The sequence below is a fragment of the Macrotis lagotis genome, chromosome 4 (genome assembly GCF_037893015.1).
Source record: "Macrotis lagotis isolate mMagLag1 chromosome 4, bilby.v1.9.chrom.fasta, whole genome shotgun sequence".
NCBI classification, from domain to species: Eukaryota; Metazoa; Chordata; class Mammalia; order Peramelemorphia; family Peramelidae; genus Macrotis; species Macrotis lagotis.
In genome coordinates this window covers 277,784,738-277,796,781 of record NC_133661.1, presented here as the reverse complement: position 1 = coordinate 277,796,781, position 12,044 = coordinate 277,784,738, and the positions used below count along the sequence as shown (strand labels likewise).

At 40.1% G+C, this 12,044-nt stretch overlaps 1 protein-coding gene across 2 annotated transcripts in view; it reads left to right on the top strand.

The window, feature by feature from the left end:
- Positions 1 to 6,641: 6,641 nt before the first annotated feature.
- Positions 6,642 to 12,044, top strand: part of FNTB (farnesyltransferase, CAAX box, subunit beta) — a 93,467-nt gene continuing 88,064 nt past the window's right edge. The window contains exon 1 of one of the 2 annotated variants that reach the window (XM_074236110.1): positions 6,642 to 6,939. In XM_074236110.1, the coding sequence (XP_074092211.1) occupies positions 6,793 to 6,939 (147 nt within the window). In that variant the 5' untranslated portion in view covers positions 6,642 to 6,792. Of the gene's footprint in view, positions 6,940 to 6,966; positions 7,734 to 12,044 lie in introns of those variants that run through there. The other variant, XM_074236111.1, reaches the window with a different exon arrangement.

Sequence of the window (12,044 nt, the reverse complement as noted above, 5' to 3'; positions counted from 1 at the left end):
AAGGCTATCTATTTTTGCTGCTGCTTTGTCTGAGATAAGGATTGCTACCCTTGCTTTTTTTACTTCAGCCGAGGCAAAATATATTTTGCTCCAACCTTTTAGCTTTACTCTATATGTATCTCTCTGCTTCAAATGATTTCTTGTAAGCAGCACATTGTAGGATTCTGGTTTTTAATACACTCTGCTATTTGCTTACGTTTTAAGGGAGAGTTCATCCCATTCACATTCAAGGTTATGATTACTAATTCTTTATTGCCCTCCATGCTATCTTCCCTCTGTTTGTATTTTTCCCCCTTTCCCCCCCTTTTATCCATATTCCCCCGTTTTTTGTTTCTGAAAACCACCCCCTTCAGTGTGTTTGCCCTCCTATATCACACCGTCCTTTTTCTTTCCCCTTTCCCTTTTTCTCTTTTCCCTTCCTTTCCTTTTGTTATTTCCCCTTATTTCCTGCACTCCCCTTCACTTTCTCTGCCCCCCCTCCCCTTTTCCCCTTTTAATACTTGAAAGGTTAGATGTTTTATAAGTTAACTGAGTATGTGTAGGTTGACTTTAAGCCAAGTTTGATGAGAAGAAGATTCAGGTGTTTCTCCTCTGCTCCCTTCTTCCCCACTATTACCATAGGTTTTTTGGTACTTCTTAGTGTAATGAGATTTACCCCATTCAATCCCCTCCCTCCTCCTGTCTCTTTCCTGTCCCCCCCCCTTTTAGGGAGGTAGTATTTTTTTTTAGATCATTCTATCTAAGTCATAGAAAATTCTGAGTGTCTGTCCCTTCTAGTTCTGTATATTCTATTGAATAGAGTCAAAATTCCTGAGAGTTATTAGAGTCTTTCTCCCAAGTGGGGTTAAAGCCAGTTACATCCCATTAGATAGTAGTCTCATGGATAGGTCATGAATGTCCATCATTTCTGGCTAGCTGTATTCTCTCAGAGTTACATTTCTCAAGGTTTATGAGAATCTTCCCCCACCCCATGCTGGGATATAGCCAGTTTCAACTTACTGGATTGCATTTTTTTTTCTTTTTACTGCCTCCCCCCCCTTTTTTATCTTTTCATGTGTCTCTTGAACCTCCTGTTAGATGTCCAAATTTTCTGTTTAGCTCTGGTCTTTTCATCAGAAATTTTTGGAATTCTCCCATATCGTTAAATGTCCATGTTTTTCCCTGGAAGAGAAGGCTCAGCTTTGCAGGAAAGTAGATTCTTGGCTGCATTCCAAGCTCCCTTGCTCTTCAAAATATCTCATTCCAGGCCCTTAGATCCCTTAAAGTTGATGCAGCCAGGTCCTGCATGATCCTTACTGTGGCTCCTTGATATTTAAATTGTTTCTTTTTAGATGCTTGCAGGATTTTCTCTTTTATCTGATAGTTCTGCAGTTTGGCCACAACATTCCTTGGTGTTTTCATTTTAGGATCTTTTTCTGGTGGAGATCGATGTACTCTTTCAATAACTACTTTGCCCTCCGATTCCATGATATCAGGGCAGTTTTCCATCACTAGATCCTGTAATATTAAGTCCAGGCTTTTTTTCTCTTCAATGTTTTCAGGAAGTCCTATAATTTTCAGGTTGCCCCTCCTCGATCTAGTCTGGAGGTCAGTGGTTTTGTTGAAGTATTTTACATTTGCTTCTATTTTTTCTATCTTTTTGATTTTGTGTAACTGACTCTTGCTGTCTCATGGAGTCATTTGTTTCTGTAGACTCCATTATTTTTTGGGGGGAGGAGTTTTCTTCATTAACCTTTTGCAACTCCTTTTCCAATTGGTCTTTTCTACTTTTGAAAGAGCTTTCCATTTGACCAATTGAGATTTTGAGAGAATTAATTTCTTTTTGCATTTGCTTGTTTGAGGATCTGAGAGAATTAATCTCATTTTGTAATTGTCCAATTGATTCTCCTCAGAGGTTCCAGGTCTCTCTGAGTTGGGGTCTTTCCTTTCCAGGTATTTTTCTATGGATCCACTTTTCTGCTGACCCTTTTTCATTATGCTAAGACCTTGAGTTGGGTGTGGGGGGGCTGGTTCACCTGGGCTTGAGATCGCTGAAGGCTTTACTGAGTGCAGTTTCTCTGTCTGGCCAGTAGGAGGTGCTGGTTGCCCTCCCTGGGATGTCTGTGACCTTGGTTGGGAGGCCTTCTCCCTTTGCTGGAAGGCAGGAGTTGGAATTCTTTTGCCTTCAATCAATGGTGGGCTTTACCCTGGCCTGAGGTCATTCCTCAGCTGGGCTGGTTCTTCTGCTCACACACCTGAGCCTGAGGCAGAAGAAATTTGCCTTCATTTGAGGAGAGACCTCTGTGCAATGGAGGCGTGCCCTCAGAGTTTCTCAGACCCAAGAAGCCTAGGGATGGTGTCTGCTGTTCTCCTGCATCAGAACTCTTCCCCCAGCCTGGTCCCCGAGCTCCAGGGGGACAGCACCAACACCAGCACCTCTGCTTCCCCAAGGACCCAAGCCCCTTTTGTCCAGTCCCACAGCTGATCCAGCAGGTCCGGCTCTCGGGCCCTCAGACTCCTGGTTCCGATTCAGCTGTTGGTCTGGCTGATCTTCCCCGGGAGCTCAGACTCACCTGCCGGTACTCAGCCAAGGCTGCTGTGGGAGACAAATCCTGAGGTAGATCTTCCTCTCCTGGCTTTTCTTTCTGGGTTTCCTGGTTCGGCTTTCTTTTAAGAGGTTTGTTTCATGTGATAGATGGGGAAGAGATCAGGAGACTTTAGAACTGTGCCTGTCTTCTCTCCGCCATCTTGGCCCCCTATAACTATCAATCAACATTTATTAAGCTACTACTATATGCCAGGCATTGTGTCAAGTCCTGGTGATTTAAAAAAAAAACCCAAAAGAGGCAAAAGAAAGTTTTGTCCTAAATAACTTACAATCTGTCAGGATCCTCAAGTCGTGTTTACCCCTCTCTTTTTTACTCCTCTTTTCACTGTTTTCTGGAAATAAGGTAATGCCAGCAAACTGTGCTCTCAACTTGGTATGACCAAAATCCTTTGGATGAACTCTGTAATAACAAAATCTCAGAATTGTTTCCAAACCAGTTGGAGGTGGTCCCTGAGTGTGGATAAACACTTTTAGGAATCATGTTCTGGTCATAAAGCCCTGCTATGAATCAAACTTGTCTTTGTGGTTATTACCCCTCAATGTCAGAGCCACAGCTTATTGTGTTGCCACTGCTATATGTATCATGATTTGACCTCACTAAAGCAGGTCTTCTCCTAGAGAAGACCCACACATGTGTATGGCTAGTTTCCTTCCTCAAATGGAAGAAAGAAAACTTTTTCCTTATAAGCACTGTTAGCTCTTTGGTTTTATTTTTATTTTTTAGAGTATTTGTGAGATGGTGCAAAGGTTTTATGGGAGGAATGTCATATCTACTATTTTAACTGTATTATCTTTGTCAATATCTTTGCTAACAGTTAAAGTTACTTGTTGATTGTTAATAGTAAGCCCATTTGGTATGGGTTTAAAAATATTATCTTTAAAACTTGAGATGATTTTTAATTACCTTTTGGAAACTGATTTCTGAATCTGAGTGGAAGTGGGGAGGGAACCCAAAAGAGAAGATACTGAAAGGATTTTTTTAAAACATTAGATTCAGACTGTGGTGTCAAACAGTTAGAAAAGTGACCACTTTTCTAGGATCCTTGCAGGTTGTCTATTGACTTAGAAAACCACACATTATCATTAACTATGTTCTATTTATTTTTGTTTATTTTATTAAATATTTCCTAATTATATTTCAATCTAGTTTGGAAAGCACTGACTATAATACTTCTACTTTAGCTCACCTCTTAAATGCCTTTGAATTCTGATTCTGTGATATCAAGACCAGGCTAATTGGACAAGGCTGACTAAAATTATGATAATTGTTCCTGAATTTTTTTGCTACTTGTAACTGCAATATGCATATTGGGAAAAGTACTGAGTTTGGAATAGGAAAACCTGGTTTGAATGCTATCTCTAAAAATCATTAGTTGTTTGAACAGAGGAAAATCAGTTAACCTTTCTGAATTCAATTTTCTCACTTGTAAAATTGGATAATATAACCTTTTGTTGTTGTCTAGAAAGTGTTGTATAACTTTTTTTTGGGGGGGGTTTTTGCCAGGCAAATGGGGTTAAGTGGCTTGCCCAAGGCCACACAGCTAGATAATTATTAAGTGTCTGAGACCGGATTTGAACCCAGGTACTCCTGACTCCAAGGCCGGTGCTTTATCCGCTAAGCCACCTAGCCACCCCGTATAACTTTTTAAAAATAAAATATACCTTTTCAAAAATCAAATAGAATCAGAAGAAAAGATATAGAATGAGAAAACTTTGCATTAACTATTTGTGATATCCCAAATCATTGGATATTGACACAATATTTACACTTTGCTGCAGATAAGTGATTGTCAAACAGTTATTTTGGGCTAAAAATGAAAAAATAAAAAGTTAGATTATATATTCTTTATTCTCTAAGATAGGGTAGCTAAATGACACAGTACTAACCCTGGAGTCAGGAGGATAGGAGTTTAAATTCAGTCACTTGTTAACCAGCTGTGTGACCTTGAGATGCTGCTAAATCCTGATTGCCTGGCATCTAGAGCTATCTCCAGTAATCCTGATTCATATCTGGTCATAAGATCCAGATACTCTGGAGGAGAAGGTGAGGCTGCTGACTTAGCACCGTCTACCCTCACTCAGTTCCAATTCATGTGCTTGATAGTGGCATCACCTTCCTGATGTCATGGTCTTCTAAAACAACTAAAGACAAAATTATTGATATCATCTATGTCAGTTACCAACAGGACTAGTGTCTCCTTTCTGACCTGATATGTGTTTTTTAATCACATATGTTACAGGCATACAAAACAGATTTCTCTCTTTCTAAAATGTCATAGGAATAGGAATTTTTATGGGTTTCTTATAATCAGACAAATTTACTACTTTCTTAGAATGGTCTCTTTCTAATTGTTGACACAGCTTGAGAGAAACAGACCTTGAGCAGGACAGAAATTAATTTTTTTTGAAGGAAATGATGAAAAGTGCTGTCCACTTCCAGAGAAAGAATTGACTATTTTTTACTTTATTTTTTCTTAGGGGTGTTTTTTATTTTGATCTGTTTCCTTTCAAAACATGACTAATATGGGAAAGTGTTTTTCATAAGTGCACCTATAACCCATATGAAATTACTTTATCAGTGAAGGGGAAAGGAGAGGCAGGGTGAGAATTTTGGAACTGAAAATTAAAAAAAAACTAAACTAATGGTAAAATTGTTTTTTTTTACATCGAATTGGGGAAAAAGCCCCCAAAATATTTACTTTAAAAACAAAACAAAAACTATTGAACTCTTTAGAAAAACGTAGGCAAATACATTCAAGCTTAATCTGCATTATCAACATTTCTTAATTCCACAGTTAAGAAAACAGTAACTCAAACCTTGATTTGTAATAATTACTCATGTCTAAGGTGCAAATGCTCAAATCGAAAATGTAACAATCCTGAGAGATGGCTCCAACACACCACTGCCTGTGGGAAAATTGAATGTTGGAGGCTAATTCATTTCTGTCACAAGTGTGAATTAATAAAGCTTTACTTGAAACAATCTGAAATTAGGCTACAAATTATAATTGTTCACACACACAAAATGTTCAACAAGTAGAGATATACTACTGGGATGAGATATGAATGTGCTGGTTTTGGAACCTATTAGATTGTAAATTCCTCCAGTGCAAGGGCAATTTTTGGCCTCTTTTTTTATATCCTAGGACTTAGCACATTGCCTGGCAATTAATTAGTAGTTGATTAATTAATGTTTATTGATATGATTTTAAATCCTGCCTTGGATGCTTGCTACCTGTATGACTTTAGGTAAATTGCTTAATCTTCTCAGTTTCTTTATTTGCAAAATGTTGAACTTTGAATTCTGAGATTCCCTTCAAGGCTTTAGCATCCTTTGAGTTGATGAATTAAGAAAACTACTGGCAGCAAGATATAAAAGAAAAAATTCATAGTAACATTATGACAATAGGAAACTTGAAACGTGCTCGTATTTGGAGGATGACTGAATACAATCGATTGAGTCTATGGAATGTTGGGTGCGTTATATAATGTATTCATGAAGGTAATCGAATATCACCATTCCATAAAGAAGAACGAAGATGAAGAATTCAAGAAAACATGGCAAGATGTGTAAGAAGTTTTGCAGAACCAAAAGAACATAAGTTGCACAAAGGTTGCAACGATGTACACGAGGCAACAAAACCCCGGCGGCGTTCATACCGAGTTGTGGAAGTTTGAAGACAGCTCTTTCCGGTTAATACAAGACTTGGGCTTGGTCGAATGTTTGTTAGGAAATATCAGCTGTGTCGAAACAAAACCGATCAAAATGTTTACATAAAAAACACAACGTGGATGTTTCAGTATTATGATGAATTAAGGTAACTAGGTGAGGATTCGAGCTGGGTCAGAGAATAGGTGGAAATTATGCCCCAGCTACCCCGGCCGCGAAGCCAAACCAATCAGAAATGCAGCTCCGGAGCAAGTTGTTTTCTTTTCCAGCCTCCTTAGGGCTAAGCAAATTGCAGCAGCTTCCTCCCCCCAAAGGAGGGCGGCAGCATCCCCGCATCTCGCCCGGGGAAAGGCTGTGCAACAGCGAGCCTCCCTGAGGAGGAGGGCGGGGAAGGAGGGAGCGAGGTTCGCCTTCGGTGCTTTGTGTCTGCCTCCGCTTGCCGTAGCTGCCTCGGCCCGCCTGGGTTTCAATGCGCTCCGCGTTGCAGCTTGACGAGGCTGAGCCCTGCCTGCCGCCAGCGGTTTTTTTTTAAGCCATGGCTGCCGCCGCTGCTTCTTCCTTTTCCTATTTCCCTTCGCCCCTTCCACCGGTCTGGTCCGAGTCTCTGTATTGCCTGAGCCCGGAGCACGTGCAGGAGCGGTTGCAAGACGACGCGGTGGAGACGGTCACCTCCGTGGAACAGGTGAGGTGGACGGGGCTGGGGGGAAGCCGAGGCCCGGAGGCTTCTGGGAGCGGCAGTCCGGCCCTCCATCGGTGACCGTAGCTGAAAAGCTCCTGGGGACTACCGTTCCCACAGTGCATCGCGGTGGCCCTGTGCTTACCATTTGCGGGGTGCGGATTACCAGTGCCTGGGGCCGGGTGGACCGGGAGAGAGAGAGGGAAAGTTAGCTGTTTCAAGATTGGGATGGGGTGGGGAGCAGGAAGGCGACCTGGGGCTACTTGGAGTAGGAGGCGAGCCCCCCTTGGTGTCTCTGGGACGAGGAGTCGGGGAGGGCCTGGGAAAGGCCAAGGGTCAGACTGACCTACCCCCTCCCTTCCTGTCCCCTCCTGCTGGCGGGAGATGGAGGCTTTTCTGGGTGCTCGCTTCCAGTTTTGCCATCCCATTTACCTCAGACTTTGGGGTGCGGAGAAAGCTGGGTAGTTCCGTTCTGGACCCTGATGAATTCCTCAATGACCCACATGTGCCCCACCATGGCCTTACCTGCTCCACCTGGTTTGATGAATATGAGGGATTCGCTTTTCCTCTTACTCACCAGGCTGGGGCTGAAGGCTTTAGACCGGAATTGTTTCCCTGTTTCTTCTCTTTCTTCAAGTTGGAAAGGCTCCCAAGTTGGTTATTGCTAAAATCTTCACCATCTGGTGATGAGGAAAAGCAGCCTGGCTGATTCACCTCAGTAGTGACAGAACAGCAGCAGGCTGTTCTACAGATCCAGTGCTCTGAACACAGCAAGGGAAACCCCACGATGAACCATGGAGGTAGCAGCTTTCTTATTTATATTTAGGTCTAGGTTTGGAATCCTGTGTCCGTGTAAAGTTGCCTATTCGTCTTTGGTGGTTACAGAGGAAAATCATCTAACTAAAGAATTAGAACCCAAGTATTTTAGCAAGAGAGAGAGATGAAATCCTTCCCTTTTAGATTTTATTTCTCCACGACACTTCTAGAGTTGTGAAGATTAAATCTCCCAACAGGAACAGTTTTTCCAATATTTTCAAATTTCCTTAAGTGATGGATTGTTGAAATTGATAGTTCAACCATATTTATGTTTTAGATTTTAGACTCTGATGATGCCTTTTAGATGCTTTGAGAAAAAACGTTACAAATGAGGGTAGGCCATAAAGATAGGACAAAATTTGTCCTACAAAAAGTAGTCTATAGAGAATATTAATAGTAATAATGGAGAAAGAGCATTATGTTAGGGAAGAGAAAAAAGATGATTACAGAGAAAAGACAAGAAATAATAGGTTTTTTTCAATTAATAGGCATTTTCTCTCTCCCTTACCTCCCCTGTGTTGACAAATATACAGTCATGAAAAACAAATTCATGATCTAAACCATATCCCAAAATAAGTATTTTGTTCTGCATATTTAGTCTTGCCCTTCTCTTTCTTGAAAGGTTATAAAAAAATAACAATTTTTTTTTATTGTTCTCTGGTATTGTGATCAACAGAGGTTTTAGTAATAACTTCTTAGATTTATCTCATTTAATCCTTCCAACAAGTGTTTAAATGGTTAAAGGGTCATCCTTGGAGTCAAGAAGATTTGGATTAATTCCTGCTTCTGACACATTTTAACTTTGTTACTTTGGGCAAATCATTTAATTACCTGGTGCCCCATTAATTAACCTTCTAAGAAGACTCATATAAGTTGCTGATCTTCATCTGTGAAAGTACACAAAGATTTCCGACATCAGGAAATCCCAACATTGTTGATATTTTAAGACTGGACCAATAAACAAAGTCTATATAACAAACTCATATAGCTATATCTATATAAAATTCCCCTTTTACAGATAAGGCAAGAGAGACAAATTAAGTGGTTTTCACAAATTCAAATTGGTAAATGGCAGCTTAGAATTCAAACACAGGGGTGGCTAGGTGGCAGCTGGTTAGAGGACTGGCCCTGGAATCAGGAGTACCTGAGTTTAAATGCGGTCTCAGACAATAATTACCTAACTGTGTGGTCTTGGGCAAGCCACTTAACCCCATTTGCCTTGCAAAAAAACCTTAAAAAAAAAAAAGAATTCAAACACAGTTTCCCAGTTCTAAGTCCATCCATCTTCACTAAACCATGCTTCTAGGTAGGGCTATGATCAATTAGGGTTCTATCAGTTATATTTCTGCTCTTGCTGATTGTTTGAAGCTTCTTGCTGTTTGTTTTTCTTAACATGTTTTAGGCATGTTTCTTCTCATGGTTCACATTTGTGGCTTCAAGTAGTAAAGACAAGTTTACCTTTTGTCTTTTATTACTTCCCCTGATCTTATTTCAACTCAAACTTTGAGGGACAGATAAGAAAAAAGAAGGGCTCAGGTTATAGGAGACTATTGTCAGGGAGATGGTAGGATCTTACATTTGGGGATGACTTTGGTTTTTTGATTACTGTGCTTATTCATAAATTGACATATACTGAATACTGACAATTTTATGTTTTTGCTGCTGGTAACAAACGGGCCTTTATCCGTAGTTCCATGTCTTATTACCATAATGCTGTATTTTAATTAGAAAATGTGATGTTTGAAGTGAAACCAAATATTACTTTGGCCAAAGGCCATTAGTACTGATTCCTCCCTTTATCCTTTTTCCCTTTTCCTTTTATCAGTGCTAAAAGATTGACTAAAAGATTGCTAAAGATTTGTCAAACAGTTGTTTCCTTAAAGTAACCATCTGGAATCTAACCCTTTGCAAAAGACTCAATGTTGCAGGCCTAATACTGGAACATTCCCATTCTGAGATATTACCTTTACCATGAATAGATTGTTCACTGATGATACAATTTGAGGCTTGTTTATTTTTTCTTCTTTTCCTTTTGACCACAAATATAAGTGATAGAATGTGTCAACAGCCAATTGTGGAAAAATCAGTCAAATAGGTGAGTGTTTATGATGGGGTATTGAAAATCACTTTTAGGGCTGTTATGATGGATGAGAGATTACACTTTTTTAGTTTAGTTTTAGAGTTCAGAATTAGGAACACAGAAGTTGTAGAGGGGCATTTTTTTTTGTTTTAGTATAAAGAATAACTGCCTCATGCTTTTAGCCAGTGGATTACTTACTGCTTTAGGAGGTATCAGGTTCTACATCATTGCAGATTTCTAGTAGAGATTAAGTATTCCTTTGTTGGGGATTTTCCAGATGGTATTTCTGTTTTGGTATATATTTGGTATATATTGGAGCAGAAGGGCAGCTAGATGGTGCAGTGGATAGAGCATTGGCTTTGGAATCAGGAGGATGTGAGTTTGAATCTTAGACTCAGATATTTACTAGCTATGTGACCTTGGGCAAGTCACTTAACTCTGCCTCACATCCAGGGCTATCTCCAGTCATCCTGACTCATATCTGGCCACTGGATAGATACAGATGGGTTTGGAGGAGGAAGAGAGGTTGGTGACTTAGCACAGCACCTCCTTGCTCAAATCCAGTTTGTGTACTTGTCATGGAATCACCTCCCTGATGTTGTAATCTTCTTGGAGAATGTAGGACATTTTTATTGGAGCAAAGGACTCCTGAGGTCCTTTCAACACTTACATTTTGTTTTGTTTTGTTTTGCAAGGCAAGGCAATGGGGTTAAGTGACTTGCCCAAGGCCATACAGCTAGGTAAGTATTAAGTTTCTGAGGCTGAATTTGAACTCAGGTTCTCTGATTCTAGGGCTGCTCTATCCACTGCACTACCTCGCTGCCCCCAAGACTTTATAATTTGTGATTGTTTTCTGTCTCCTATTTTACTTAGGGAAATAAGACTCATACATGTAAAACAATCAGAAGTCCTGTAATTGTAGCTTTTTAGAATTATGTGACCATATAGAGATCATCTACTTCATATTTGTCCAACAGGCAGCCAGAGCATTACAGTCTGAGTCAAAACCAAATTAAAATATAATTAAGTAGTATTTAGCAAAAATTTTAAAAAATGCAGTAGAACATAGATAATATTCATAGGCAGTTTTCTAAGTTGATATTTGGCCCACAAAATTCCTTATGTATATGTATAGCTTAGTGACTCCTGTTTCTTTTCAAGTTTAACATTATTGTTATAATTCATCCCTAATTTCAGGTACAGGAAACTAAAACTTAAAAGAAATTCATTCACAAACATTTTTAAAGTACATGTTTATGTGTACCTCATACTAGGTACCTGGAATGCCATAATAATTCCTTGTGGCCTTTATTCAGGAAAAAAACTTGTATACAAGTAACTAAATAGAAAATATATACAAAGTAATATTGGGGAAGCAGGGCCGGGCACTGCTTAGGAGAAGGGCAGCTAGATGTAGCAATGGATAGAGTGCACTAAACTAACTGTGTGACCCAGATCTAGTCACTTAGCCCTGTTTGCCTCAGTTTCCTCATTTGTCAAATGAGCTGAAGAAGGAAGTGGAAAACCACTTCAATTTCTTTGCCAAGAAAATCCCAATATGAAGTATTGGACACGTCTCAAATGACTGAACAGCAGAACAAGGCACTAAGAACTGGGAGCATCAGGAAAGGCCTCATCAAAGAAGTTTCATTTGAGCAGAACCTTGAAAGAAGCTAGGCGTTCCAAGACAGGAGGTGAAGAGGGAAAGCATTCCAGGCTCAGGGGGCAGCCTTTGTGGAAGATGGAATGGTGTGTGGGGTGCAGCAACTCAATCAGTTTGACTAGGGCAAAGTGTTTTCGAGGAGGAGTGATGTGTGATTCGCCTGGAAACATAAGCTAGAACAGGAATTGTGATGGGCTTTAAATGCCAAACAGAGGAGTTTGTATTTTATCTTAGAGGCAATAGAAAACTGATGAAGTTTTGTGAGCAGGGAAGTGACAGGATTAGATCTATGCTTTAATAATATGCAGTTATGTGGAGTATGAGATTGCAGAGGGGAGAAACTTGAGGCAAGGATATCAGTTAACAGATTTTATTGCAGTAGTCTAGGCCAGAAATGTTGAGGGTCTGAACTAGGGTCTTTAGGGATGAGTTGAAGGAAGTGGACAGATGTTAGATATATTGAATTGGACTAGACAGCACTTGGCAGCTGATGAATATTGGAACTGGGCACAATGAAATGGCTGAAAGATTGCTAATCTGCATGACTGGAAG